This window comes from Loxodonta africana, chromosome 3 (genome assembly GCF_030014295.1).
Source record: "Loxodonta africana isolate mLoxAfr1 chromosome 3, mLoxAfr1.hap2, whole genome shotgun sequence".
In the NCBI taxonomy this organism is placed as follows: Eukaryota; Metazoa; Chordata; class Mammalia; order Proboscidea; family Elephantidae; genus Loxodonta; species Loxodonta africana.
The window spans coordinates 84080005-84104729 of NC_087344.1; the positions used below are offsets into that span (position 1 = coordinate 84080005).

Sequence of the window (24725 nt, forward strand, 5' to 3'; positions counted from 1 at the left end):
TCAAACCCACTGCCATCGAGTTGATTCTGACTCATACTGGCCCTGTACCAAAATAGCAGAAGGCAAAAGAATAAAGGGACTGAGAAGCCAGGCTTTGGGTAACTTAGAAAAGCAGCAGTACAAACTGCTAGAGTTAAAAGGTAAAAAGACATAAACACAAGCCACACTCACCACCACTACCCAACTCTCCCCTGAGAGCTGAGTCATGTGGCAGGTGAGGCTAAGACGACATACAACTAAAAAACCCAAATTAAACACTAAGTAACAGGCTTATGGGGCTCTTAAGGCAGTCAGCCTGCTCAACTTGCAGTAAGACAAGGGCATCACAGGTCTGGGAGTGCAGCACGAACACTTCTTACCAGACGTGGTCGGAGAGAGAACGGTACTACACAGCTGGCTCAGGGATGCTGCTGGCCAGACAAGGTCAAGGTGGGAAGAACATAAGATAAACGAAAACAACAAAAAAAAACTGCTTTAAATAAGACTTCTCCACTTAACAGCTATCTGATGCAAAAGTACGTACAACAAAGAGTTAAGGTGTCCTCAAAGTATCTATGAATAAGAATTTGAAACTAAAAAGGACAAGCTACATTACCCTCAAGTATATTTCATATAAATCAGTTCTCAAAAAAAATACCTTCCAGATACAGGTATACTATTTATGGTACGGTATTTTTTTTTTTTTAATATACAAATATAGTAGTGCAATTCAATTTATTGCTAGAATTTTATTTGGTTGTTAACAAAATCTGTAAGGGTGCATATATTAAAAAAAAAGGGGGGGGGGAGGCATGGAAGGCAGCCAGAAAGAGAGTTATCTTCAAGTTACTTAAAGTGTTAAGCTAATTTTATACTATATTTTAACCTTTCCAAGAAAGTGAACTAGTTCAGATGGGCAAGAAAAATGTTTTTTTAAAAAACTGAGACGCATAAGCCATAATGAAGCAAGCAGACACACTTGTGGGAAAAGATTTCACCTTGCTTTAACTAACTTTTAGTACTTCCAGAAAAAACAAAAACAAAAACCAGCTCTTAAACTTTTAAGGGACTTGCCCTGGTGGTGCCGTGGTTAAGAGCTGCTAACCAAACGGTTGACAGTTTGAATCCACCAGCTGCTCCTTGGAAACCCTATGGGGCAGATCTATTCTGTCCTATAGGGTCGTTATGAGTAGGAATCGACTCGATGGCAATAGGTTTAGATCTGGATTGCATCCATGGCTGACAGGGCACTTTCGACAAAGTTAAGATGAAGATGAGCTCTACTCAAGGAGCATGGGTCATGAAAGTTTCTCTAAATTCTCCCTGACCTGGCCTACAGCAAAGTAAAGTTTTGCAAAGTTTCTCTCCTTTTGTGTTGCCCAAAGACTGCTTCTAGGAATAACACACAAATCCAGACTCAATATACAGCATTATTCCTTCCAGTCCATGGACCTTCAGTGTCAGGCCCACAGAAGTATTCAAAAGGAGGAAAAGTATTGCATTTGCTTATATTAGATTTGAGGAAACTTGTTACCATCACATGAAGCCCCTTGCTCCAGGCTGCCTGCTTTGGGACAGAAAGCCTGTGGCATCAATTGGACAGAAAACCTTTAGTTAATTAAGAGCTGAAAATGATAAGGAAAAGGAATGTGATTTCATGTGTGGTTAGCTTTGTTTCATTTCACAACCTTTTTTGTTTCAGTCCACACAGAAATATATTGGAGTGGAGTTTCCTGGGTCAAAATTAGAGGCATAGTTCTCCTCTAAATCTCCGGCTGGCCGGGCTGAGACAGTGAATGAGGGATGTCAGCCCTGCCATTCAAAATGGAGATAGCAGCAGAGGTAGGAGCCAGCTACAGCTTTAAGACAGATTTGGGTGGGTGGGTAGAGGCAGATAATCTAGATCACTCGGGGGAAATGTAGCTCCCCACTGGATAACTTTTTATGCTCATAAACTCTGAAGGAGGACTTAAAAAAAAAAAAAAAATCTCAATGAGCTGTTTCTGATTCAGAGATTGAGATTAGCTGAGGGAATGGGAACGAAGAACCAGAATCTTACCCTCTAGGGCCTGTAGTTGGCACTGTTCCCACAGTGTCCATTCCCCCATTCACCAGGCTAAACCCCATGGCAGCACCTGGGCCTTCAAGGGATGCCTTAAGGAGATGTGGACAGTTTCAGCTGCTACTCAGATCAGATTAGTGAGTTTTAATAACAAGCCATTTGTTCAGATTTTGTTAAAACCATTCTTACAAAATATGCACAATTCTTATTCTCATTTTGACTATTTACAAACAGAAACGGTCTATCTTTTAGAGAAAAGACATTTTCTGAGTCTATAAAGTGCAGCTAATTTAAGGCAAATTTATGTGAAATATAAAAGGTGGCTTATTCTCTCTATACATTTTTCCAGTTTTAAAAGATAAGGTCTTCTCCCCTCAACCTTAAAAGGTAAGATCTTACTGGTTTCAGGAAATCAGAGGTTTCTGAACATCATATTATAAGTAAAATGATCTTTGTTTTTTTAAAAAAATAACTTTTATATAGCTTTTTTAAACAAGTCAAAAGGTGGCAATGTGTCTGCTACAGTAGTTTGGAGGACTGGAGAATTGATGGGGTAAGTAAAAGGGTTGTTTTTGTTAGGTGAGTAAATATTAGGTAGTTCAGCGTACATATCCATTTCCAAAACATGCCTGATGAGGCTAGATACCTAAAGCTGCTCTTAGCTCCAGGAATGAATATCTTCCATCTCCATCGGAATCAAACACTCTCAAGCTCTTTGGTTCTGGCACAGCAGAACCTAGGGAGTTCCAAATTTCCTGGTAGGTCAGCTTCCCATCCACGTCCCGGCCCGTCTTTTGGAATAAACCCTGAAGATCTGTCAAAAGGAATTACAAAAAATGTCTGTCTATACATACGGCTAAATTTAGTTAACAGTTAAAAAGTAGCCTTAACTGAATTTAAAGCACTAAAAAAAAAAAAAAAAGCTACTACACAGGTTTTGTTTCCAAAGGTAAGGTTTAGGATTTCACCAAGTCAGGAAGATTAATTAATTCTTGGTCCTTTAAGAATGAGAGGAATACTGTATGGCACTACCTCCTGAAAATATAAGCAGTGACAGATAATTGCAGGTGACATGAAAGGACTGGCTTTCTCTCTGTCCAGGGACTTCTCTTTAGATTTTCCAGATTTTTTCGTATGTTGAAGAGGGAGAAAAGAATTGCAGATGCCTAGAGAGTTACTTAGGAGTTCCTGGGTAGTACAAATGGTTAAGTGCTGTTCTACTAACCAAAAGGCTGGTGGATCAAACCCACCCAGAGGCTCCTTGTAAGTCTGGCCCGGTGATCTGCTTCTGGAAGGTCACAGACTCGAAAACCCTATGAAATGCAGTTCTACTCTGTACACAGGGGGTCGCCCTGAGTTGGAATTCACTCAACAGCAACTAACTGAACTGACTGAAAGAGCTACTTGATAGGAGCTAAGCATGTACAATGGACTGTGGCATCTTCTCAGGTTTCTTGTTGGATGGCTCAGTGAGGATTGGAGGAGTGTCTTGAAGTCCTTAAGCAGTAATAATCCCAAACAATGATATCGCTTTCTCCATCTAGATGTGAAAATCAAACAGGAAAGTAACTTGCCCAAGGTCACACGCTTGTAAATGCATAAGTAAGGACCAGAATACTGGTTTTCTTATTACCTAGTTTGGTGCTTGTTTTACTACACAACATTGTCTCCCTCGATCCAGAAATCAAGCAGCTTAGGAACCAGGGACTCAAGACCACAATGAGATACCACTTTATATCCACTAGGATGAATATAATTAAAAAGATGGAAAATAACAAGTGTTGGCGAGGATGTGGAGAAATTGGAACCCTCATAAATTGCTGGAGAGACTGTAAAACGGTGCAGCCACTTTGGTAAATAGTTTGGCAGTTCTTTAAAAACTTAGAGTTACCGTAAGACCCAACAATCCAACTCCTAGGTACACGTCCAAGAGAAATGAAAACATACGTCCACACAAAAACTTGCACATGAAAGTTCAGAGCGGCATGATTCCTAATAACTAAACAGTGGAAACAATCCAAATGTCCATCAACATGAACGGATAAACGAACTGTGGATATCTACACAATGAAGTATTATTCAGCCATAAAAGGAATGAAGTACTGATACATGTCACAACATGGACCTTGAAAACATTATGCTATGTGAAAGATGTCAGACAGAGATGGCCACATGTTGCATGATTCCACCGAGAATAGGCAAAGCCATCGAGAGAGACAGCAGCCTTGGTTGCCAGAGGCTGGTGGGAGGGAGAAAACTGCTTAATGGGTATAGGCTTCTTTTGGGAGAAATAAAAATGTTCTGGAATTAGATAGTGGTGATGGTTGCATAATTCTGTGAACATACTAAAACCACTGAATTACACACTTTAAAAGGGTGAATATTATTGTATGTGAATTATATCTCAATCAAAAAACAACAAAAAAAACCAGAGCACTATTTTTCTTTTCAAAGCACTTTTTTTTTTTCTTCCTCGGGGATAAGAAAGATAGCAATATCATCAGTTGATCTGTATCTTTTTTTATTTCTAAGACACTTACTTAAGCCAAGAGGATTGGAGAATTTCTACCAATTGTCTCTTCTGGTATTTTCTCAAGGGCTCCATAAAACACTTAGGAGGGCCAATTATTTACATAACATTTTAAAAGGATTTGATTGTGTCTCCACAGAACATCTTAGTAGAAGATGTAGTCTATAATACCAGAAGGTCAATGTGGCTTATGTTTCTTTAAACATCCTCTCAAATTCCTTTCTTTTCTTCATTTACTCAATTCCTCACCTAGATTCAGTCAGCCTCTTGCTGTTTTGCTATTTAGGAAGAATGGAACTGGCCCAAAGCTCAGGGAACAGTTGCAGTACAAGTTCCAGTCCATCAAGGGGTTCTTATAGACAAGCTTCTGAACGTGGTACTAGTTTCACTCCTAAGCTAGCCCCAGCAATACAGCTAATAAAATCTCAAAAGCTCTCTGAAAGCCAGAAAAGCAGGTGGGATGCTTGTTCCTGATGCCTGCCACCAAGTGGCTAGCTGGAAAATGGTTTCTTAAAATTTATTTCTTCATTTGTGTGTGTTTTTGTTCATTTATTTGCTGGCAGTATGAATTTATACAATACACTATGTACTTGGTAGCAATATTAAAATAAAAATCTGATTACTGCTTCCCAAAAAAAAAAAACCCTACTGTTGTCAACTCCAAGTCACAGAGACCCTATACGACAGAGTAGAGCTGCCCCATATGGTTTCTAACGTTGTAAATCTTTACGGAAGCAGACTGCCACATCTTTTTCCTTCAGAGTAACTGGTGAGTTTGAACTGCCGACCTTGGGTTAGCAGTGGAGCGTTTAGACATTGTGTGACCACGGCTCCTATGCTGACTGCTTCAGGTCATTTTAAAAGTATAGTCATTCCAAAGTGTGTAAGGTCTACATTGGGAATAAAGTATAAATGTTAAGATGGCTATTTCTTAATTTTCTCCAATAGTCTTTTCCCCATTCAGATTTCAATTCTTGACATAATAATGGAAAGTGGGAGGAGGCAATACTCAATATTCATCATTCTCCCCAAGAAAAAAACCAGGATAGAGGAAAAAAAGTAACTACATTTAAATGGCTATATAAATTTAAGTCTTTAAGCATTAATTGTAGCCTATAAATAACTCATTTAACAAATACTCCGGTGTGTCAGGCAGTGTGCTAATTGAGGGCACCAGAATGAACAAGAAATAGTCCTTACCCACAAGAAGTTAAATTTTACATCTCCCCAGATACTGTGAACAGACACATACTAAGCAGGGGCAAACAAAATATTACAAGAGCATGCAGAAGGAACCTAATCCAGTGCCTGGGAAGTAACGATCTATTTCCTGGAGGAATGGTATCTAAACTAAGGTGAAGAGCCCGCAAAGGGGGGTGGGCAGGAATGGGGTGATTTTCCAGGTGGTAAGGTAAAGAGCCCGCAAAGGGGGGTGGGCAGGAATGGGGTGATTTTCCAGGTAGTTAGCAAATGCAAAATCAGGGGGCTCTAAACATTACAATGAGGGAAAGGACATGCACTCTTGGAAACAAGGCAAACCCATTTTCTGTGAATCATATCCTTCCCAGTAATGTTCATCTTGCTGATTTTTCAGCAAAAGGACCCCTCATTTTTGGACAGCCCTGACAAACGGCGTCAATGCTTATGTTGCTAATCTCACAGTATTGTGTTTGCTTGTATGCCTTCTCCACTAGGCTGTAATATCCTTGTGGAAAGCGAGACCATATCTTATACTGTATTTTTATTGCTTAGCAGTGGGTCTAATTACACACAGTGAATGAATAAGGATTCTGAAAACATTAACAGAGAGGCAATATAGTGTACTGGTTAAGAGTACAAGCTTTGGTGTCAGGCTGCCTTAGTTTGAATTCTACCTTGACCAATTATTTGCTGTGTGAACTTAGGCAGTTTGCCAATCAGTAAAATGGGTAAGGATATTTATGTTCATAGAATTGTTAAAAGGATTATATGATTTAATGCAAATAAAGAACTCTATAAATGTTAGGTATTTATGTTTATATAAGTTAAAAAACATTAAAAAGTTATTACTTTGAACACTTCCCCTACTACCCCCGCAGGATAAAAATTTACCTTTAACGTTTGAAATTCCTGGTAGGGAGACAGGTCTTAGCTGCGCAGCTTTCTCAATTTGGTCTCCAAGAGATTGTGAAAATTTTGGCAATGCCGATGGCTCTGATGTAAAACTCTGTACTTGCTCTGTAACAAAAATACATGGTTTTATATTACAGAATCTGATACTAAATTAAGCTAATATTGAAGGTCACCTTTTAGGGCGATTGCATAGGCACTTAACTACTTTAAGAGAAAGAGCTGTGAATTAAATAGGACAGTGACTATGTAAAGTTAAAGGGTTGGATTGAGATATGTTTTGTGGCAAGTGAAGATCAATTACTATTATATTAGGTTTGAAGCAGCTGTCCCACTGGAAGATCTTATAGTATATTTAAGGGTTTTAAGCTGTAAGTGAGAACAACATAGTGGTTGCATATGAAAGATCTTTTAAACATCCTAGGAGCCTTGTTATAAGCCAGGTCATGGTCATGTGCTGGTGCTGAAAGAATGCTTCCATTGGATTATATAGCACAGTGTTAGGGCAAGGCCTCCCATTGCAGTTCTACCTCCCACCCAAAAGAGATTTCAAGAGACATTGTATTGTTTTTCCTAAAATGAGTAATACTTGGTGGTGGTGGGGGGTGGGGTGTCAAGGCCAACATAGTCCAGCATCTTGGTTATATCCTCACAGGGCCTAAATGAGCAGAGGTTGAGGCACCTGCTAGTATTGATTAGGTATGTCCCTACCTAAAGCCAAGGGCCCTTCCAACTCAATGATCCCATCATTATTTGTTAGTGATTTTCAGAAGGACCAACATTTTCATTTTTAAGTAATTCTTATGCACTTACAGAAATGAAAAGACTCCCATAAACAACATTTAGGGCTGGTTTGATATATGCCATGACAGTAACATTTTTGCCTATAATTGGATGCAGACAGCATGGAAAAGTCTATTTCCAGCTAAACATTACCCATTTTTCCCTTAATAGACCGGAGTACAAATCATGTACAAAATGGGCTTTTTCTAAATGAAAGCAAAGTGTATCAGCTTCATCTCGGTGCGCTCAGGCAACATTCATATGACTCGATCAATACTGCTGGAACACCTTTGCCCACTCCCTGTGTGGGAGGCAAGCTGCCCAAGCCTGCGTGAAATACTCAGAAACCAGCCCTGCTCTCACCTGTATCGGCAGTCTCTGGAGGCCTACCGCTCTCAGGTTTGTCTGTGAGAGCACTGATCAGCTGCAGTTTTTCTTTTACCTGGGATACCTGAGAAGCTGAAGTATCTTCTTTCTGCCCAAAACAAAGATCACAGGAGATTTAAGGTAGAAGTAAGAACACATCTGATTCTTCACCATCTTCCCAGAGCCTATTTAGTATGTAGTGCCTGACCCCCAGTAGGTAAGTTCTCTATAAAGGCAATGACGGAAAGAATCGACAAACACTAGAGATGTCTTTGGTACTCAGTGTTGGTGAGGGAGGGCCTCACCGGATTTGAGGCTAGACCATTAAAGGAACATTATGCCACAGATGACCTGATTCACTGTGAACGTTCAGCTGATGGGGGAAGGTATGCATGTGTCAGCAGTAAAGGAAATGTACCCTTGCTCAGGTGTCTATGTGACACCCATTTCCCAAATGAGTCGGATATCATTTTCTAGCAGCTATTCCGTACTAATAACTTTCCTCAATATCTTATTTCACCTTATGGCGAGACCACTAGATCACTTTAAGGTGATAAACCTTAAAGGAAAAAAAAAAAAAGCAACTGAAATAAACCAAACTACAAGTATTATTCCAATCGTCCCTCTCCCTACCATGGTAGTGATTCAACTGGTGGAAGGAGCTGTAAAGAATATAAAGAAGCTGCAACATTTCTAATTCAAAGTCTTACTTGCTTATACTTTTTTTTTTTTAGTTTCCCCCTTACACTCTGCTTGAGTCCCAGGTGGATTTAGAGTGACATACAAAAATACATTTAACTATATAAAGAGAGAAGTCTGGTTTCTATGAGGCCACCATAACTGCTTAGGCAAGTAGGAAAGGTCCTGATCCTATCTTTAATCAGAAGACAACTCATTACACATTTCTCTTATTCAACATGTATTTATCTATCTCCTATCTTTATTTCTACCTTAACAGTTACTGTAAGGAGCCCTGGTGGCACAGTGGTTAAAGCGCTCGACTCTTAACCAAAAGGTCGGCAGTTTGAAACCACCAGTAGATTGCTCTTAGTTAGGGAGCCAAAATATGGATACATGTAACTAAACTGACGTATGGTATGACAAACATCATGTAGGTGACTCAGATATTAAACGCTCGAAGAAATAATGGTAAGGAGAAACTGCAACTGGTTAACCAAAAACCAAACCAAACCCGCTGCCGTTGGTAGTAGGTAGGACGAAGGGACTAATACATCAGGATGACAGTTAAAAACACAAAGGGTCCGAAAGTAAAGCCAAGAAACTCAGGCAAAGGTGTGTACTGGCTGTATTTTGTTTTGTTAAAATCTGAACTGTCGCTGAAATCACTACTTTCCAACAGTAACCACCTGTTACTTTCTTGTGCTTAACATTTATATATGGCTCTTAAATTTTTATTGTTATTTTCTAGGTGAGGTTTTTTTTTTTAAATATATGCAGCAGCAACCAAAAAACAAAGCCTAGCTTTTGAAGAGTTATAAGTGTAATGTATGTGTGATTTTTATCTAGATAACATAAAACTGTAAAGAACAAAAAATAAAGATGGAACATGTTACATCCAAAGTGGTCTATACTTATGATTACAGTCCAAGTTCATTTCCTCTGAATCTCATATCCTCTGAACTTCTCAAATGCAGTGTGTACCTGAGAAGATATTTTTCAGTCACAATCTTTCTGGCTTTTTATTTTAGCCCAGGGCTTATACCATTAAACAACACTCTAATCACAAAGAATGTTGCAATTAAACTTTCTTTCCCGGGTTATCAAGGCATATTACAGACTGCTTGGCTAGTCTGGAGAAGAATAAAAAAGGAGAAGGTACAACGCGGAGGGACCTGACTGAGGTTTTAACGGACAGGGTATACATTGAGACTGCAATCTAAAAATAAGAAATAATTTTAGGTTAGCCATCATTTTTAGATTATCTATGCCTCTGTTCCCCATCATTAGTACAGATAACTTACTGTCTTAGCTTAAAAGTCATCTCCTTAGGAAAGCCTTCCTATCTCTGTTAATGTCCTCATCATACCCTATACTGTTTCTTTGCAGCACTTATCATATTTGAGATTATGTATTCAATTATGTGTTAATGATTTTTCAGACTGATGGACTCTGAGCACCATCAGACTAAGGGTCATATGTCTGTCCTGCTCACTGTGGTCACTCCAGCTCCTAGCAAAGTGCTTGGCACAGAGTAGTAACAGACCTGTTGATCTGTTCTTGTAAAGATATCAGCCTGCGAAACCCTATGGGGCAGTTCTACTCTGTCATATTAGGGTCACTATGAGTAGGAATCAACTCCACGGCACACAGCAACAATCTAATTTTCTAATTTCTTTGTCTTGAAGTTTCAGTAAATGAGACCAATGTGCTTCTTTTGAGAAAAAAGTAGTAGAGTACTGAGATACTGATGTATTTATTTTTGCTTCAGGATAAGCTTCCTGTAAGAAGTCCTGGTGGTACAGTGGTTAAGCACTCAGTTGCTAACCGAAAGGTCAGTGGTTAGACTCCACCGACCTTTGCTCTGTGGGAGAAAGATGTAGTAGCCTGCTTCTGTAAAGATTACAGCCTAGGAGATCCTATGTGGCAGGTCTACTCTATCCTATATGGTTGCTTTGAGTTGCAATCAACTCAATGGCAACAGGTTTGGTGTCTGGGGTTAAGCCTCCTGTTATTTACCTTTATGTTTTGGGTCTTTAGTGAATCTGTTCTGTTGGTCACTTGATCCAAAGATTCTCTTTTTAGAGTGGCAGCTCTATCACTCATCTTAAAGGTAAAGTGAAGAGAACAAGAAGAGAAGATAAAAGGCAAATACTAAAACTTTAACATCCAGCACTTTTTAAACAAATTGATCAAACTTAATTAAAGGGTCTCAAAACACTTTCAACAGAAATACCAGAGGAGTGGGAGAAGTATAAAAGGCGAGAGAGCTTTTACCCAGAATCATGCTGGGTATGCTGTTGGAAGAAATAGGACAGATGGATACTATTACCAGTTTTCTTTGCTGGAGAAAAATAAAGGAGGCAGGGCAGCTAGGGGAGTTTTGAGGTGGTAAGTTTTCACAATAAGGCCTTGAAAACCTTCAAGGCATAATATTCATCAACTCATCCAAAATTCCTAGCTCCTACTTAGCTTCTCGGAGTTCAAAAGGTCTTTTTAAAATCAAGCTCCTTTAATCTTCACAGCTTTGTAGTAAATTACACACCCCTGTAAATCAAGAGGGGGAAGAGGTCTTCCTATCCATCCTTCAAAGCCAAGGAAGTCGAGGCAAATTGCCAAAGCTCCACTGTGTTCAAACGCTGCTTTCTGTGTGCCAGAATTCAACTTTATTTGTGGGCTTGCTTCCAGGTTTGGTGGTTACTTGAGTTTATAGTACAATTTCCTGTATTTGGTTTCCATTTCTTTATATACATATGTTGAAGGGTGGAGCCTGCAGCTATTAAAAACTAATCCACCTGGATCTCAGCACAATATACAAGTGAAAAACAAACAAACTCACATTTCATTCATGGTAACATGGAAACCAGTAAACCACACAGCCTACCAGCATCAGTGACTTAGTAGGCCATTCAATTTCCTCATCTGTATAGTGAGGGGTTGGATTCAATGACCTCTTAAGTTCCTGCCAACCCTCACTGGCAGGAAGGAGCTGGTATTACCTGATGCTTTTTAAATAGCTTTTCTGACATTATATACAAAACAGTTCCCCTAATTTGTAGACAGAAGCAGGATAAATCTGAAAGCCAAGTTCCGGCTTAGAGGAATGGCAAAAGACTCTTCAGTTATTGTCAATTGTCATTGCTCCTGCCCCACATAACTTGAAAACAAAAAGATCAAGAAGACTACACTTGGAAATATGTGCTACAGCTTTCCTACCAGATGGGCCATTGGTAACACAATAGGAGGCTTGTCATCTCTGCCAACAACTTGTGGTGAGGACTTGGTAGGCGACTTAACCTCTCCACATCTCTCTTTCCAAATTAGGACTAGCACTGCCTATGCCATTCACATCAAAGAGCTAGTGTAAGGATTAAAGGAGACAAGGATTAAGCACAACACAAATGTATAGCCTCTCAATTATGCCAGAAGAAAACTCCTTTTCAAAAAGTTGTGGAATGTCACCCACGTACAGACAAAACACACTGCAACACAGAACACGTCAGAAAAGATCTGAAAAGGCTTACCATGCTGAAGGACAGGTTCGCTCTCTTTTCTACCTTGCTCAGAGCAACCAGATTGCTTTCTATCAGGTTGACTCTCTGGGTAAGGCTAATGACTGTCTCATTCATCCCCTCGAGTTTAAGGTCATTCTGTTTCTGGTACCCCACTAGGGCACTGTTTACCTCCTCTAAAGAGTTGTGAAGGTACAGGACATCCTGGAGTGGAAATAAATCAAGTTGTGGAATCCAGCTAAAGATGTTATACCAGGCAAGCTGGCCAGCAGCACCTAACCACCATTAATATGTCAAGTTATTGAAGTAAACTCCTTTTCCTGGTTGACCATCAATTGCTCTGTCTCTGCTTTGTCCCTCCTATTCTGAATTGTTTTCAGTTTACTCCCTTTGGAACTGTTTGACCTCAGCCAGACATGAGGGGGAGAGAGGGAAGAGTTCTACCTACATGATTGACTCTCTGGTCCCAGGAAGCTGAGAGCTTGCAAATTGATTTGCCAATGTTTACCTCACCTGCTGGCGGGAATGCTTGCTGGGTTATTAACTGAAAAGGCCATTAACCTAATTTGTCAGAACAAAACTACCTTAGGAACAATACCAATTACTGAATTGGCTCATATAACAAAACCATAACAAGTAGTGCATTATTTAGTGCAAGATTCAATTATTTTTATCGACATGCACTAGTACTGATTGCTACTTAAAAAGGAATTATGACTATAGGTTTTAAAGGGTGTTAAACTCAGGGCAGGAATTCTTCTCAGTGAAGATTTCCTTTATTCTCTTTAGTTAATGTGATTCTGAACCTGATGTCCTTTTTTCCCACCTCTTGCCTGCAGTTTTCCTGATTTTCAAGGATATGCTTTCTAACATTCTCAGAATTTACTATGGCTCGAAATAGCCATCACTCTGAGTTAATCTGCTATCCATTGATCTTTAACTTGTCCAGATTGCTATTTTCCATAGCTTCAGGATAATCTGGTTATTCTTTGTCTTTCAAGATGTGAAAAGGAATTTACTCCACTTATTGACATGCAAGAAAAGAAAAAAAAAAGTGCCAAGGAGACAGGACAGCATTTTGGATCCCTGGGATACCAACACACATCCCTCTCTGTTCAGATCTCAGGCAAATAAATGCATCCGGTGCCTGCTGACCCACCAAACACTGGGCCGGAACTATTTAGGCTGCCTCCATAGCCCATAGAGATTTAAGCCAGAGACAAAAAGCACCTGTTTCAAATTCTCACTGTGGGTTTTATTGTCAAGTTCTGATGTAATTGAAGGTGATGGAGTGATCTGGTTGCTTCCACTTGTATCCTCCAAGAGGTGTTGATTCTGAAACAGGAATGGAGGTTAGCATAGGCTACAATTATCAGATATACTTAACCATCTGGAACCGTCCCGGAACATACTGGTCACCTCCAGGAGCATCCACAGATTAAGCAACAAGTATTTCCCAGTAATCTATAGTGTGACCAGTCCTGCGCTAGGCCCCGAGGAGACATGCACCTTTGGGGATGCCCTGCCTGAAGCATGGGTTGGATCATCAGCTTCCTAAAGCATGGGCTGGACCAGCAGCTGGCAGACTGCCTCAGGGAACTGAGGCCCTCTTAGTCTGTTTCTTAGGCTCTTACTGGAAGGAATTCCTAGATAACAATCTTCCTTTTTCTCATCACCTACAAGTCAAGAAAAACTATAGAATCACTATAGCTTTTCAGGCACCACTGAGTCTGAACCTGGGTTATTGTCAACATTTTCCCAGGACTAAAGAGGTCTGGACGTTCACAGCATAGCCAGCTATGTAACCACTGGCTTTGGGCATTGAGAACAACAATCAATCATGCACACTATTACTTCTTCCCCAACGTACTTGTTGAGATGTATGTTTGAGGGTTACCATTCTTTTCCATTCCCCCTCCATTGCTCAAGTCTCTCTCTGCAGAGACTAAAGTATAACATGCTTATATACACTTTTTCCCTTTGGTGGGAAAAACTTTGCAAGGCTTATAGTAATCCTTTAGCGACTGTTACTAGGACTTATTCAGTATAAAGTGGGCCAGTAGGGGTATTATTACTGGCAGCCATGGGAGTGAAAAAGAGGCAGATTTAATTATAACACAATGTAATAGGTAGAAAGAAATTGTTTTCTTGAAATACGAAACTTTGCTTTTATAAGAAATGAAAGTTGACAATAAAGAGAAAAGGTGGGTAAGAGAAAAAAAATCATGGTTCTAGAAAGAGCAGAAATTTTTAGGTAAGGAAAAAATAGTAAATACTTAATTACTTGAGAAAATGCTCAAGTTACTAAAATAATAATAATAAAAGAAATGCTGAGGTCTTTATTACTATCTAAGTTCAGCTTTGCCCAGGGTGATACACTTACTCAGTGGCAGAGTTGGAACTAGAATACTGGTGTCTGGACACCTATAGCAATCCTGTTTTTTTTCTGTATCAGCTTCATTAAATAATAGTGAGGAGGATGGGTTCTGAAGAAAAGGAAAACCTCTCTCTGCTAGAGCTCTCTAATATAGCCCAGGTCTCCTATGTACAAATTGTCCAACTCAAACTTGGAACTCCAAAGCTTGAAAGGAACATGTGGGGCAGATCTAGAAATTAGTGGAGAGGCCAGGGAACTTTTGTGTGCCTTAAATGGTCCTATTTCACGTACATATTAACTCATCTCTCTAGCAAGACAGTTGAGAGCAGTACCATCCTTTTTCCCCTCCATAAACCCTTCATGGAGCTGAGTACCCATTAAGTGATTTATTAAGGCTTCTGAACGACTGTAGAGGCTTACGTTTGCAGCAGCATCTAGAGACCCAGAGACATCTGACAACAAATGCTGGGCGCTGCAGAGATCAGCTTCCTGTCTCAATCATCTGTTGTTGCATAAGAAATCATCCCAAAACTTTGTAGCTTAAAATAACAATGTATTTCTCATGACTCTGTGGGTTGACTGGGCTCATATGGGTGGTTCTTTTGCTCTACCTGATGTAGGCTGAGGTCACATATATGGCTGTACACAGCTGGCTGAGCCTGGAGCATTCGAAATGGCCTATCATCCTCTAGGACTCTTCTCCACATGGCCTGTCATCATTTGGTAGTCCACGAGCCTTGCCCAAGTTCCTGGCCTACAGAATAGTGAGAAATAATAACTTGTTGTTTTAAGCCACTGAATTTTGGGGTGGTTTGTTATGTTGTTAGGTGCCGTTGAGTCGATTCTGACTCATAGCGACCCTATGAACAACGGAACAAAACACTGTCTGGTCCTGGGCCATCCTCACAATCGTTATTATGTTTGAGCCCACTGTTGCAGCCACTGTGTCAGTGTATCTTCTTGAGGGTCTTCCTCTTTTTCAATGACACTACTCTACCAAGCATGATGTCCTTCTCCAGGGATTGATTCCTCCTGATAACATGTCCAAAATATGTGAGACAAAGTCTTGCCATCCTTGTTTCTAACAAGCATTCTGGCTGTACTTCTTCCAAGACAGATTTGTTCATTCTTCTGGCAGTCCATGGTATATTTAATACTCTTTGCCAACACCATAATTCAAAGACATCAGTTCTTCTTCAGTCTTCCTTGTTCATTGTCCAGCTTTCACATGCATATAAGGCAACTGAAAACATCATGGCTTGGGTCAGGCACACCTTAGTCCTTAAAGTGACATCTTTTTTAACTCTTTAAAGAGATCTTTTGCAGCAGATTTGCCCAATGCAATGCGTCATTTGATTTCTTGACTGCTGCTTCCATGGGCGTTAATTGTAGATCCAAGTAAAATGAAATCCTTGACAACGTCTATCTTTTCTCCATTTATCATGCTGCTTATTGCTCCAGTTGTAAGGATTTTTGTTTTCTTTATGTGGAGGTTTGTAATACAGCAACACGTAATTTCCTGCTTCCCTCTCCCTTTCCATTTTCCTTCCTACCACTCCATTCTCAGGAACTGTGTCTCAACCCTATATCTCCTCCAGTGTCACATTAGCAGAGAAACTCAGCTTTTAATTCAATCTACCTTAATTGCTAAATTTGCAGATTGTAGAAAAATCAATAAATTATATCTTTTGAAAGGTTCATAGTGGGGTCTGTTGAGATAAGTGGAAAATTGGTATCACCACTGTTATACAGCAAAGGGTACATAGGAGTATGCTAAGACTTTCTGTAGCATTTGTAGATTTGCTTACCATATCACTCTGCAGTATTTCTATGGTTTTCTTGTGTTCATCCACAGTTTTCTGTATTGCCTCCACAGCAAGATGGACACTGTTTAAAGTGTTGCCAATCGAAGCTACACTCTGAACACAAACATGGAGTAAGTTTGGTGTTTTTTTCCTTTTAAAATTTTTAACAGCTTCATTGAGACATAATGGATATCTGATAAACTGCACATATTTAAAATATGTAACTTGCTAAGTTTGACATACGTATACACCTGTGAAACCATTACACAATCAAGATAATAAACATCTATCACCCCTAAAAGTTTCCTCATGCCCCCTTGCAATTTCTCCCTCCCCATTCCCATGCAACCATTGATCTGCTTTCTGTCATTAAACACCAAAGTGTGTATTATCTAGAATTTTATATAAATAGAACCAGTATGTACTCTCTCTATTTTTTTGGTGTGACTTCTCTCACTCAGTACAATTACTCTGAAATTCATCCATGTAGCAGCTACTTAGCACATTGCTGAATAGCAGTCCATTGTATAGCCATATTAGGGCTGATGGGCATTCGGGTTGTTTTCAGTGCGTATTATAAACAAAGGTGCTATAAACATTCATGTACTCATGTACAAATATTTATGTGGACACATGCTTTCATTTCTCTTCACTGTATGCTTTCTCATCATTGTGATAACGCTTAGCTTTTTTTAAAAAACTGTCAAACTGTGTTCCAAAATGGTTACCATTTTATGTTCCCACCAGCAGTGTATGAGGCAGAGTCCCAGTTGTTCCATATCCTCAACGACGCTGGTATGCCAGTCTTTTTAATTTTAGTCATTCTAGTGGGAGGGTAGTGGTATACTGTCGTGGTTTTAATTTGCATTAAACTTCCTTAGGTCAGGGTTTTAAATTATTTTAAATATCTTCAAACTATGAATTCCATGTAGCTTATACTGACATGATTAATAGGAATCAATCAATCAATCGATCTACCTAAACAACAAGCAATTTTTTCAATTTAAAGGGCTTTTCCTAGTGGAAAACAAACTCTCCTTTCCTAAAGAAAAAGATATGAGCTTATATATCTGGGACCCACAGGTAAGGTTATCCCATAAATTACCTTTGTCAAGCCCTGTTGTAGACAGGCAGATGGCCAGAATTAACGCTGTAGATTGCTACTTGTGTCAGGAGCCAATGATAACTTTTAGGCAAAAATGGGTGGGAGTCATTTTTGGCTCTGGGAAACCCAGAATTGCAAAGATTAAGAAAAAGTTCCATTTGACAGCATTTGTTGTTCCCCTACTGGGGAACCTGTCAGCAACTACAGACTAGAATTAGAAATGGCCAGTAGCTTACTTTGTTTACATCAGGCTTAAGAAGGCCAAGTGGGTTGGTGAGTTGGAGATATGATTCAGAATCTTTTTTAAAAAAAAGTCTTGTCCTAAGGGAACATCCAAAAGAATGGTACTATTTGGTGGGTTTTAGCCTTTCATTAAGATATGTTGACAATTTTATGGTGCCATATTAGTATTTTTAAACAAGGTCATTTTTATTATACTGGTATCTAAGAATCTAAGAGAACAAGAGATGACATTTTTCAAAATTAAAAAAAAAAGAAATTGCATGAGATACACTGAAACCAAGTATTTGGCATGGCCTACCACTTTGAAACTCAGCCACTTGTAATAAAAGCAGTGTCTGGCATTATAAACACATAGATTTGCAAAGAGACAACACCCTGGGTAAAAATCTCTAAGCTGGGATGCTATCTATGTAAGTGCTGTTGTTACAAAAGCCACAGGCACTCAAAGACACCTACTGTTAGAGAATCCTCATGGGCTGGGTGTATGAGCCCAGCAGGGTGCAAGAAGATAGTGAGCTGTTGTTTAAGGATTTTTTTTAAGAAGCAGCTGACAGAACTCTGAATCTAGTATTTCCATCAACTGCAAAGTGCCTGGCACATACTGGAGAAAGCTTCACAAATGTTTACGGAATTAATGAGTGTAAGAATAAACAAATTTTCTTTTCTAACGAAAGACAGCCAGTCTGCATTACAAGCTACCTTTTCCCCACTTGGCCCTTCGGAACAATGGCAAGAAGAACTTTGCCTTATGAAAGTTGTCTCTGTTTTTTTTTTTAAAGGTGAAAGCAAATGACCATATTGGACAAGTGACAAACTATGGAGACTGAGCACACACAGGTGGTGTGGCTATAAAAGAGCAAGTTTTGTTTTTGCTTTCACTCAATTTCTTACTCCTTTGTAGAAACAACTTACATGTTTTAAAGTGCCTGGAATATAATCAAATCAAACATATCAGACACTGACTTCTAAAAATCAAAAGAGCCCAGATTTGATACTCCTGTGCTTGGGATTCCTTTGTTCCTGAGTCCCTTCTTCCATTTCCTGCTGCGGGGGCTAATGTTTCTTATGTTTCAATTAGGCACCTCCTTCTCCCTTTCTAGTCCCATCCACTCTCCGCATCTAGTTCCTAGAATCCCTGAGTAATAGTCTTCTGGTTGGTCCCTGCCTCTTGTTCTAAGTCTGAATCCTAGAGGTTAAATATACAGAAACTCTGAACTATGGCCTGACTAGATCCTAGAGTCTAGGGTATATAAGTAGGAGTGAGTTTCTTAGAGGATGTGCATGTTTAACTTTACAAAATAATATCAAATTATTTTCCAAAGTGATTTTTATCAATTTACACTCCTGCCAGGAAGGTCTGAAAGTTTCATTTGTTCCACATCCTTATCACTTACTGAATTTTTATAATTTTTTGCATTTCCCCAGATCATTTTTTAAAGAAAACTCTCCCAATCATGGAAAATAAGAGTTTTAGAGCATCTCTCAGGTACAACTGGTCTGCTTTCCTGAAGACATTATGAATGATGAATTGAAAAGGCATATGATGAAAAATAAACCCATCATATGCTAACAAATACTTACTGAGCAGAGTAATTCTGGGACTCATAGCAACCCTATAGGACACAGCAGAACTGCCCCATATGGTTTCCAAGGAGTACCTGGTGGATTCGAACTGCCAACCCTGTGGTCAGCAGCCATAGCACTTAATCACTATGCCACCAGAGTTTCCCTGGGACTCACAGAACCAAATAAAAAGGTGTGAATCCATATAAACCATGGTGGAAGTTGCAAATTGAAGCCCCAACTAACCAGACCAAAACAAAGCTGTCCTAAAATTTCTGGAACACAGTGATACGTTCCATCTATTACTACTCTCTTGGAACAGCTGACTTCAAATGCCAAGCTTTGCAAGAAAATTTTTAAGAAGCTAGAATTATAGCAGTAGGTTAATCTCAGTGCCCACACACAGTGCTTACCTTCTGAAGTCCCTCTACAGTGGCAGGCAGGCTAATTAAGTTGGAAGCTGACTTAACATTGGCTTTGAGGTGGTTTACTGCAGAAGTCAACAGAGCAATCTGAAAGGAAAAGAGTAACAAACAATGGAAATAGAATTTGTAGAGGGCATGCTTCCTTTTAAACTCCACAGCTGAAGATGATGTCAAGGAACCTTGGCTTTTACGTCTTTTTGTGAACCAGACGTTATGCCCTGTCAGCTCAGAGGAGAGGAACTATAGTACCTTGGACAGGCTTGAGATTTGGGAGGTAACGACAATATCCCTTCTTTCCCTGCTCAATTTAAACACTAGTGCCAGAGAGCGAAAGGTAAGTACTTTTCCTCTCCCTAGCCCTGGCAGCTACAAGATCCAAAAATTTAAAATTACCCAAAAGATGCAGTGATTACAATACAATCCTTCAACAAATGGACAGGAAGGAAACTAATGATCGAGGTACCTCTCAAAGATTTCATTTTGGTAACAAATAACATCTCAGTTATTTACTGAACTTCTGTTCCTGCCCAAGTGGGAACATATGTTCTAAAGTAAAAGCCCATCATCACAAAATACAGTCTAAAAGAACTGTATCCTGACAACCTGAACAGCACTTTCAACTACTTGGGGATTTAGTTTCGGTTTAACAATGTGATTAATATTTCAAACTCAATAGCTCAACCAAAGCACTACTTTGTACCCTGAAGGGGCTCAATAAATACCATTGACTCACTGACTGATGCAATAAATGTATTAAAATAGGAACTGAATCAAAATAAAATGTGGCTTCTCTTCTGCTATTTAGGGGTAGAATTCTAAATAGCTGGACTTACGGCAATGAAAAATGTTAGAATGTGTAGACTGTATGTTTGGTATGTGGATGGGGAAATGGAGGTTGTGATGTATCTGGAAAACAAAACAAAACAAAAAAATCCTAAAAAACTTCCCTAATTCAAATATATGGAAATCTCACAGTAATGCAATATAACTGTGTGGCTGGGCAGAAATCATGAACTCTTCTTGGTTCTTTTAATTTCTAATCTCCCTTGAAGGAAGACTACGGGAAATCTATATAATACCTAATACTAAGCTGTAGAGATCATATTCTAGCAAGGCTTGCAGTATGGCTAAAAACACTCTTGAAAATTCTTAGTTCTAAACGGCTTTTCTATTCCAAATTCTAGGTTGAGAACACAGGATCTACCAATACCATTTGTATTTAGAGTGCCCTCACAGATTAACCACCAAAGTTTCTGGGCACGTGCTACACGCCTAGCATTGCGGTAGACAAGACGGGGGGCGGTGGGGCGGGAAGTAAAGAAAACTCCTACATCTCTGACTTCAAGTTTTCAATCAAGCTGAGAGAACATGGAAAAAAATGAGCATTAAGTGGGATACTGAACAAAGTTGAGAAAAAAAGATACTAGTACAGGCTGAAAACAGCAGACTTCACTTAAGTAGGACTCAAAATAGACTATGATGGAAAAGTAGAAGTTTATATATAAATATAAAGCAGGTGGTCTTTCTAGGTTAGAAGGGTGAGAGTAGCACTGGGGAATAAGGAAGATCAAGAACATAAGTAGCATTTCTCAAAGTGAGATTTGTGTGATTATTTGATTAAGGTTTGTTTCCTCTACAAGACTATGAGCTCCATGTGATCAAGGGCCATGTCTGTTTTACTTTCGACAATATGCCAGTACAAAGACAAGAGTCACATTAAGTATTTACTGAATGAATGGCTGTATCTGGGATGAGTGCTGAGAAGGCTAGTCCGTGTAGAGCGTAGAGGCCAGGACGTAAAAGATAAGGCTAGGTAATTAGTAATTTCATTTTTCTTAGCAATAAAATGGGTATAACAACAAGAACAACCACTACCACTTTATAGGGATGTGTGATGGCTTTGAAATATATCCACAGGTTCTTTGATACTCCTCCCTTCAAAAGGTGGAGCCTAATTCTCTTCTCCTGGAGTAGGGGCTGGTTGTAGTAAATTCTAGTAAATCGAATAAAGTAGGAGTGACAACATGCAACTTTGGAGACTTGGTCATAAACAGCACCATAGCTTCCTCTTTGCTCTTTTGGATCACTCACTCTGGAGAAGATAACTCTCATGCTCTAAGGACACTCAAGAAAGTCCCATGCAGAAGCCCACGTTGGGAGGAACTGAGGCCTCCTGCCAACAGTCATGTGAGTAAAGGTCCTCCAAGCCCCAATCAAGCGTCAGATGATGCAGCCCTGGTGAACATCCTGACTGCAACTTTAGAGATTCTAAGCCAGACCCACCAAGCTAAGTTGCTTTTGAATTCCTGACCCACAGAAACTGTGAGCTATGTTTGTTGTTTTAAGCCACTAAGTTTTAGGATAACATGTACTACCACATCAGATGACTAATACAGGCTTTGAGGATTAAATGAGATATGAAACTAAAGCTCTTACCATAGTACCTGGCACAAATGAAATAATAAGCAGTAGTGCTTTAACAGTGAAATTTAATAAGACCTAAATGTGCAATTCGCTGTAAGTGTTCCAACATATTCAGATTAATAATCACTAACATTCCAATTCTATCAATTAAAAAAAAAAAATGGGTGAGAAACATCAACCCACAGGTATACTCTCAGCAAACTATCAACCTCTTAAGAGTAGCAATAATATTAAGGAGGCTTTCATCCAGGCCTGTAAAAAAGATATCATGAATAATACCAAGGTTGGGAAAGTACATAAGGAAACAAGCATTCTCATGCATTGCTCATAGGAGTGTAAACTGGAGAAGCCTTGTTAGAAGGCTACCTAGCAGTATCTGTCAAAATTTGAAATGTTTATATCCTTTAATGCAGCAATTTCACTTCTAGAAATCTATTCTAAAATCACCCGCTCATGTGCACAAAGATGTATACACAAGGATATTCATTTCCTTATTTGTAATAGAAAAATGCTAGAAAAAATCTAAATGTCCATCATCAAAGGTGTAGATATAGCCAATGAATAAAGCAAGCTGTAGAACATGTATCGAATGACCCCATTTATTTACACACACACATACCTGTAAGTTAATTCATATTAAAAGTTATTATGATTTTGTAAATAGAAAGGGGACAGGAAGGATACAGTCCTGACTATTGACAGTGAACACCTATGGGGACAGGGAGAATGAGTGCGCGTGTGTGTGTGTGTGTGTCTGTGTGTGAGAGAGATGGGGGGCACACAGAAAGAAGGGGTTGAAAGGGAATTTTCATAGTAGCTTTATAAGTATTTTATTATTTAAATCTTACACAATGAGAATACATTCAAGTATTATTTGTGGTATTTTTAAAAAGACAAAAGTTGGGAAAGAAATATACACCTAGGAAAAAGACATCATGTAACTCTGGAACGGGTTTGATGGGTTTCCTTGGGTGGCCCTTTCCTCCATACCCTCTACCGGGCCTTCCAAGACCACCTTAACATGCCCAATTATAAAGTGCTAGGAAGAGGTCCCTTCCCCAGGAATAAAGTTTTACTTAGTGCCCAAAAGTATGTACACAGTTGACTCAAGACCAGTTTCCTGGGCAAGAGTACAGTTATTCCAAATGTTCTATTAATTATGTGGTTTTGGCTACCTGAGGAAACAACAAACTCCTTCCATTGACAACTGCCCAGATCTTAAAAAGCTGTGCTCTGGGTGGAAATTATTCTCCTAGGTATTGCAATGTCCTGGGGCTATGATAGAACTCATTGCTAATCAGAAGTATCTCAAAATGGCTAATTGTGTCACTAAGAGCCCAGTGTGGCTAGCTAGCAGTTCCCATTTCACACAAACCAGAGAAGCAGCTGAAAGCCAATGCAAGCAGGACTAGGTGAGTGAGGTACTGTTCCCCACTCCCTCCGCCCTTGCCCTACTCTAAGCCTAAGCCCTCAGCTGCCTCACTGAAAACAGTACGCTCTGGAGAGCTGACCATTAACTCTCCAGTTACCAAACATCACTTAAGACTTCTTGTTCACTTATAAGATTTGGATCACATACTGGTCACTAGGACTCAGCTATATTGTCACAGACTGCAAAGCTGAATTTCACCTTCCAGCACTCCTCTCTTCAGTGGAATAATGCCAAAATCTATGGAAAACTACAGCAAAGCTACAAGCATAACTGCAATGGAGAGATAAGGGGTATCCTCCCATTACTGGCTACTGCTCTGGCCTCTGACTGGCAAATTCTAGAATGTCAGATAGAATTAAAACATTACAGAACTTATCTCTGAGTCATTTTGCAATTCAAAGAGTCTAAAAAGTTGAATTAAACAGAAGCCATTAAGAAAAAAAATCCACATTCCAGCCAAAAGATGAGTCATAACTTTTATGCATATTATATGACTTCTCATTAGCAAAATTAAAAATAGCTACTGTAGGCCATTTGCTTACTAGATCATTTTATACTATAAAGTCTGAAATGCCGCTTTCTGCTTTGGGATTGAAATTAAGCACTCTTTAAACAGTCAGGAAAAGGTAACTGAAACAGATAATCACCAATGATAAACGATTTGGGTCCTAGTAGGAACCTGGCATCACATTCTTTCAACATGTATCTATTGAGCACCTACGAAATCCTACAGGGGATATACAGATGAGAAGCAGAATGGAAAACCGGAAAGAAACCAGGCTCCTACCACTTGAGTATGTTAATGTTAGCACTACTACAATGTTAATAGTGACTCTGGGCATACTACCTGTTATAGATTGAATTGGGTCCCCCCAAAATATATGTCAACTTGGCTAGGCCATGGTTTCCATCCAGTATTGTGTGGCTGTCTTCCATTTTTGTGATCTGATGTAATTACCCTCCATTTTGTGATGTGTTATAAATTTTAACCTCTATAGTTAATGGGAAGCCCTGGTGGCGTAGTGGTTAAGAGCTACGGCTGCTAACCAAAAGGTTGGCAGTTCGAATCCACCAAGTGCTCCTTGTAAACCCTATGGGTCAGTTCTACTCTGTCCTATAGGGTCCCTATGAGTCAGAATCTAAGGCAACAGGTTTTTATATGTTAATGAGGCAGGATTAGGGTGGGTGTATCTTGAGCTACCCTCTTACAAGAGGGTATGACTCATGTCACACCTTTACTTAAGTCATACCCTTATTCAAAGTCACACCTTTGCTTGAGTCACACCTTTTATCTTACAAGAGATAAAAGGAGAGAGAAGTTGAGTAGAGAGG

The 24725-nt window shown here is 39.5% G+C and overlaps 1 protein-coding gene across 5 annotated transcripts in view; it reads right to left on the reverse strand.

The window, feature by feature from the left end:
* Positions 1-645: 645 nt before the first annotated feature.
* Positions 646-24725, reverse strand: part of EFCAB14 (EF-hand calcium binding domain 14) — a 36267-nt gene continuing 12187 nt past the window's right edge. The window contains exons 4-11 of one of the 5 annotated variants that reach the window (XM_003411096.4): positions 19526-19624; positions 16205-16315; positions 13250-13354; positions 12032-12223; positions 10527-10613; positions 7827-7938; positions 6663-6788; positions 646-2855 (exon numbers count right to left, since the gene is read on the reverse strand). In XM_003411096.4, the coding sequence (XP_003411144.1) occupies positions 2680-2855; positions 6663-6788; positions 7827-7938; positions 10527-10613; positions 12032-12223; positions 13250-13354; positions 16205-16315; positions 19526-19624 (1008 nt within the window). In that variant the 3' untranslated portion in view covers positions 646-2679. Of the gene's footprint in view, positions 2856-2979; positions 3582-6662; positions 6789-7826; positions 7939-10526; positions 10614-12031; positions 12224-13249; positions 13355-16204; positions 16316-19525; positions 19625-24725 lie in introns of those variants that run through there. The other 4 variants (XM_064281917.1, XM_010591307.3, XM_010591308.3 and 1 more) reach the window with 4 other exon arrangements.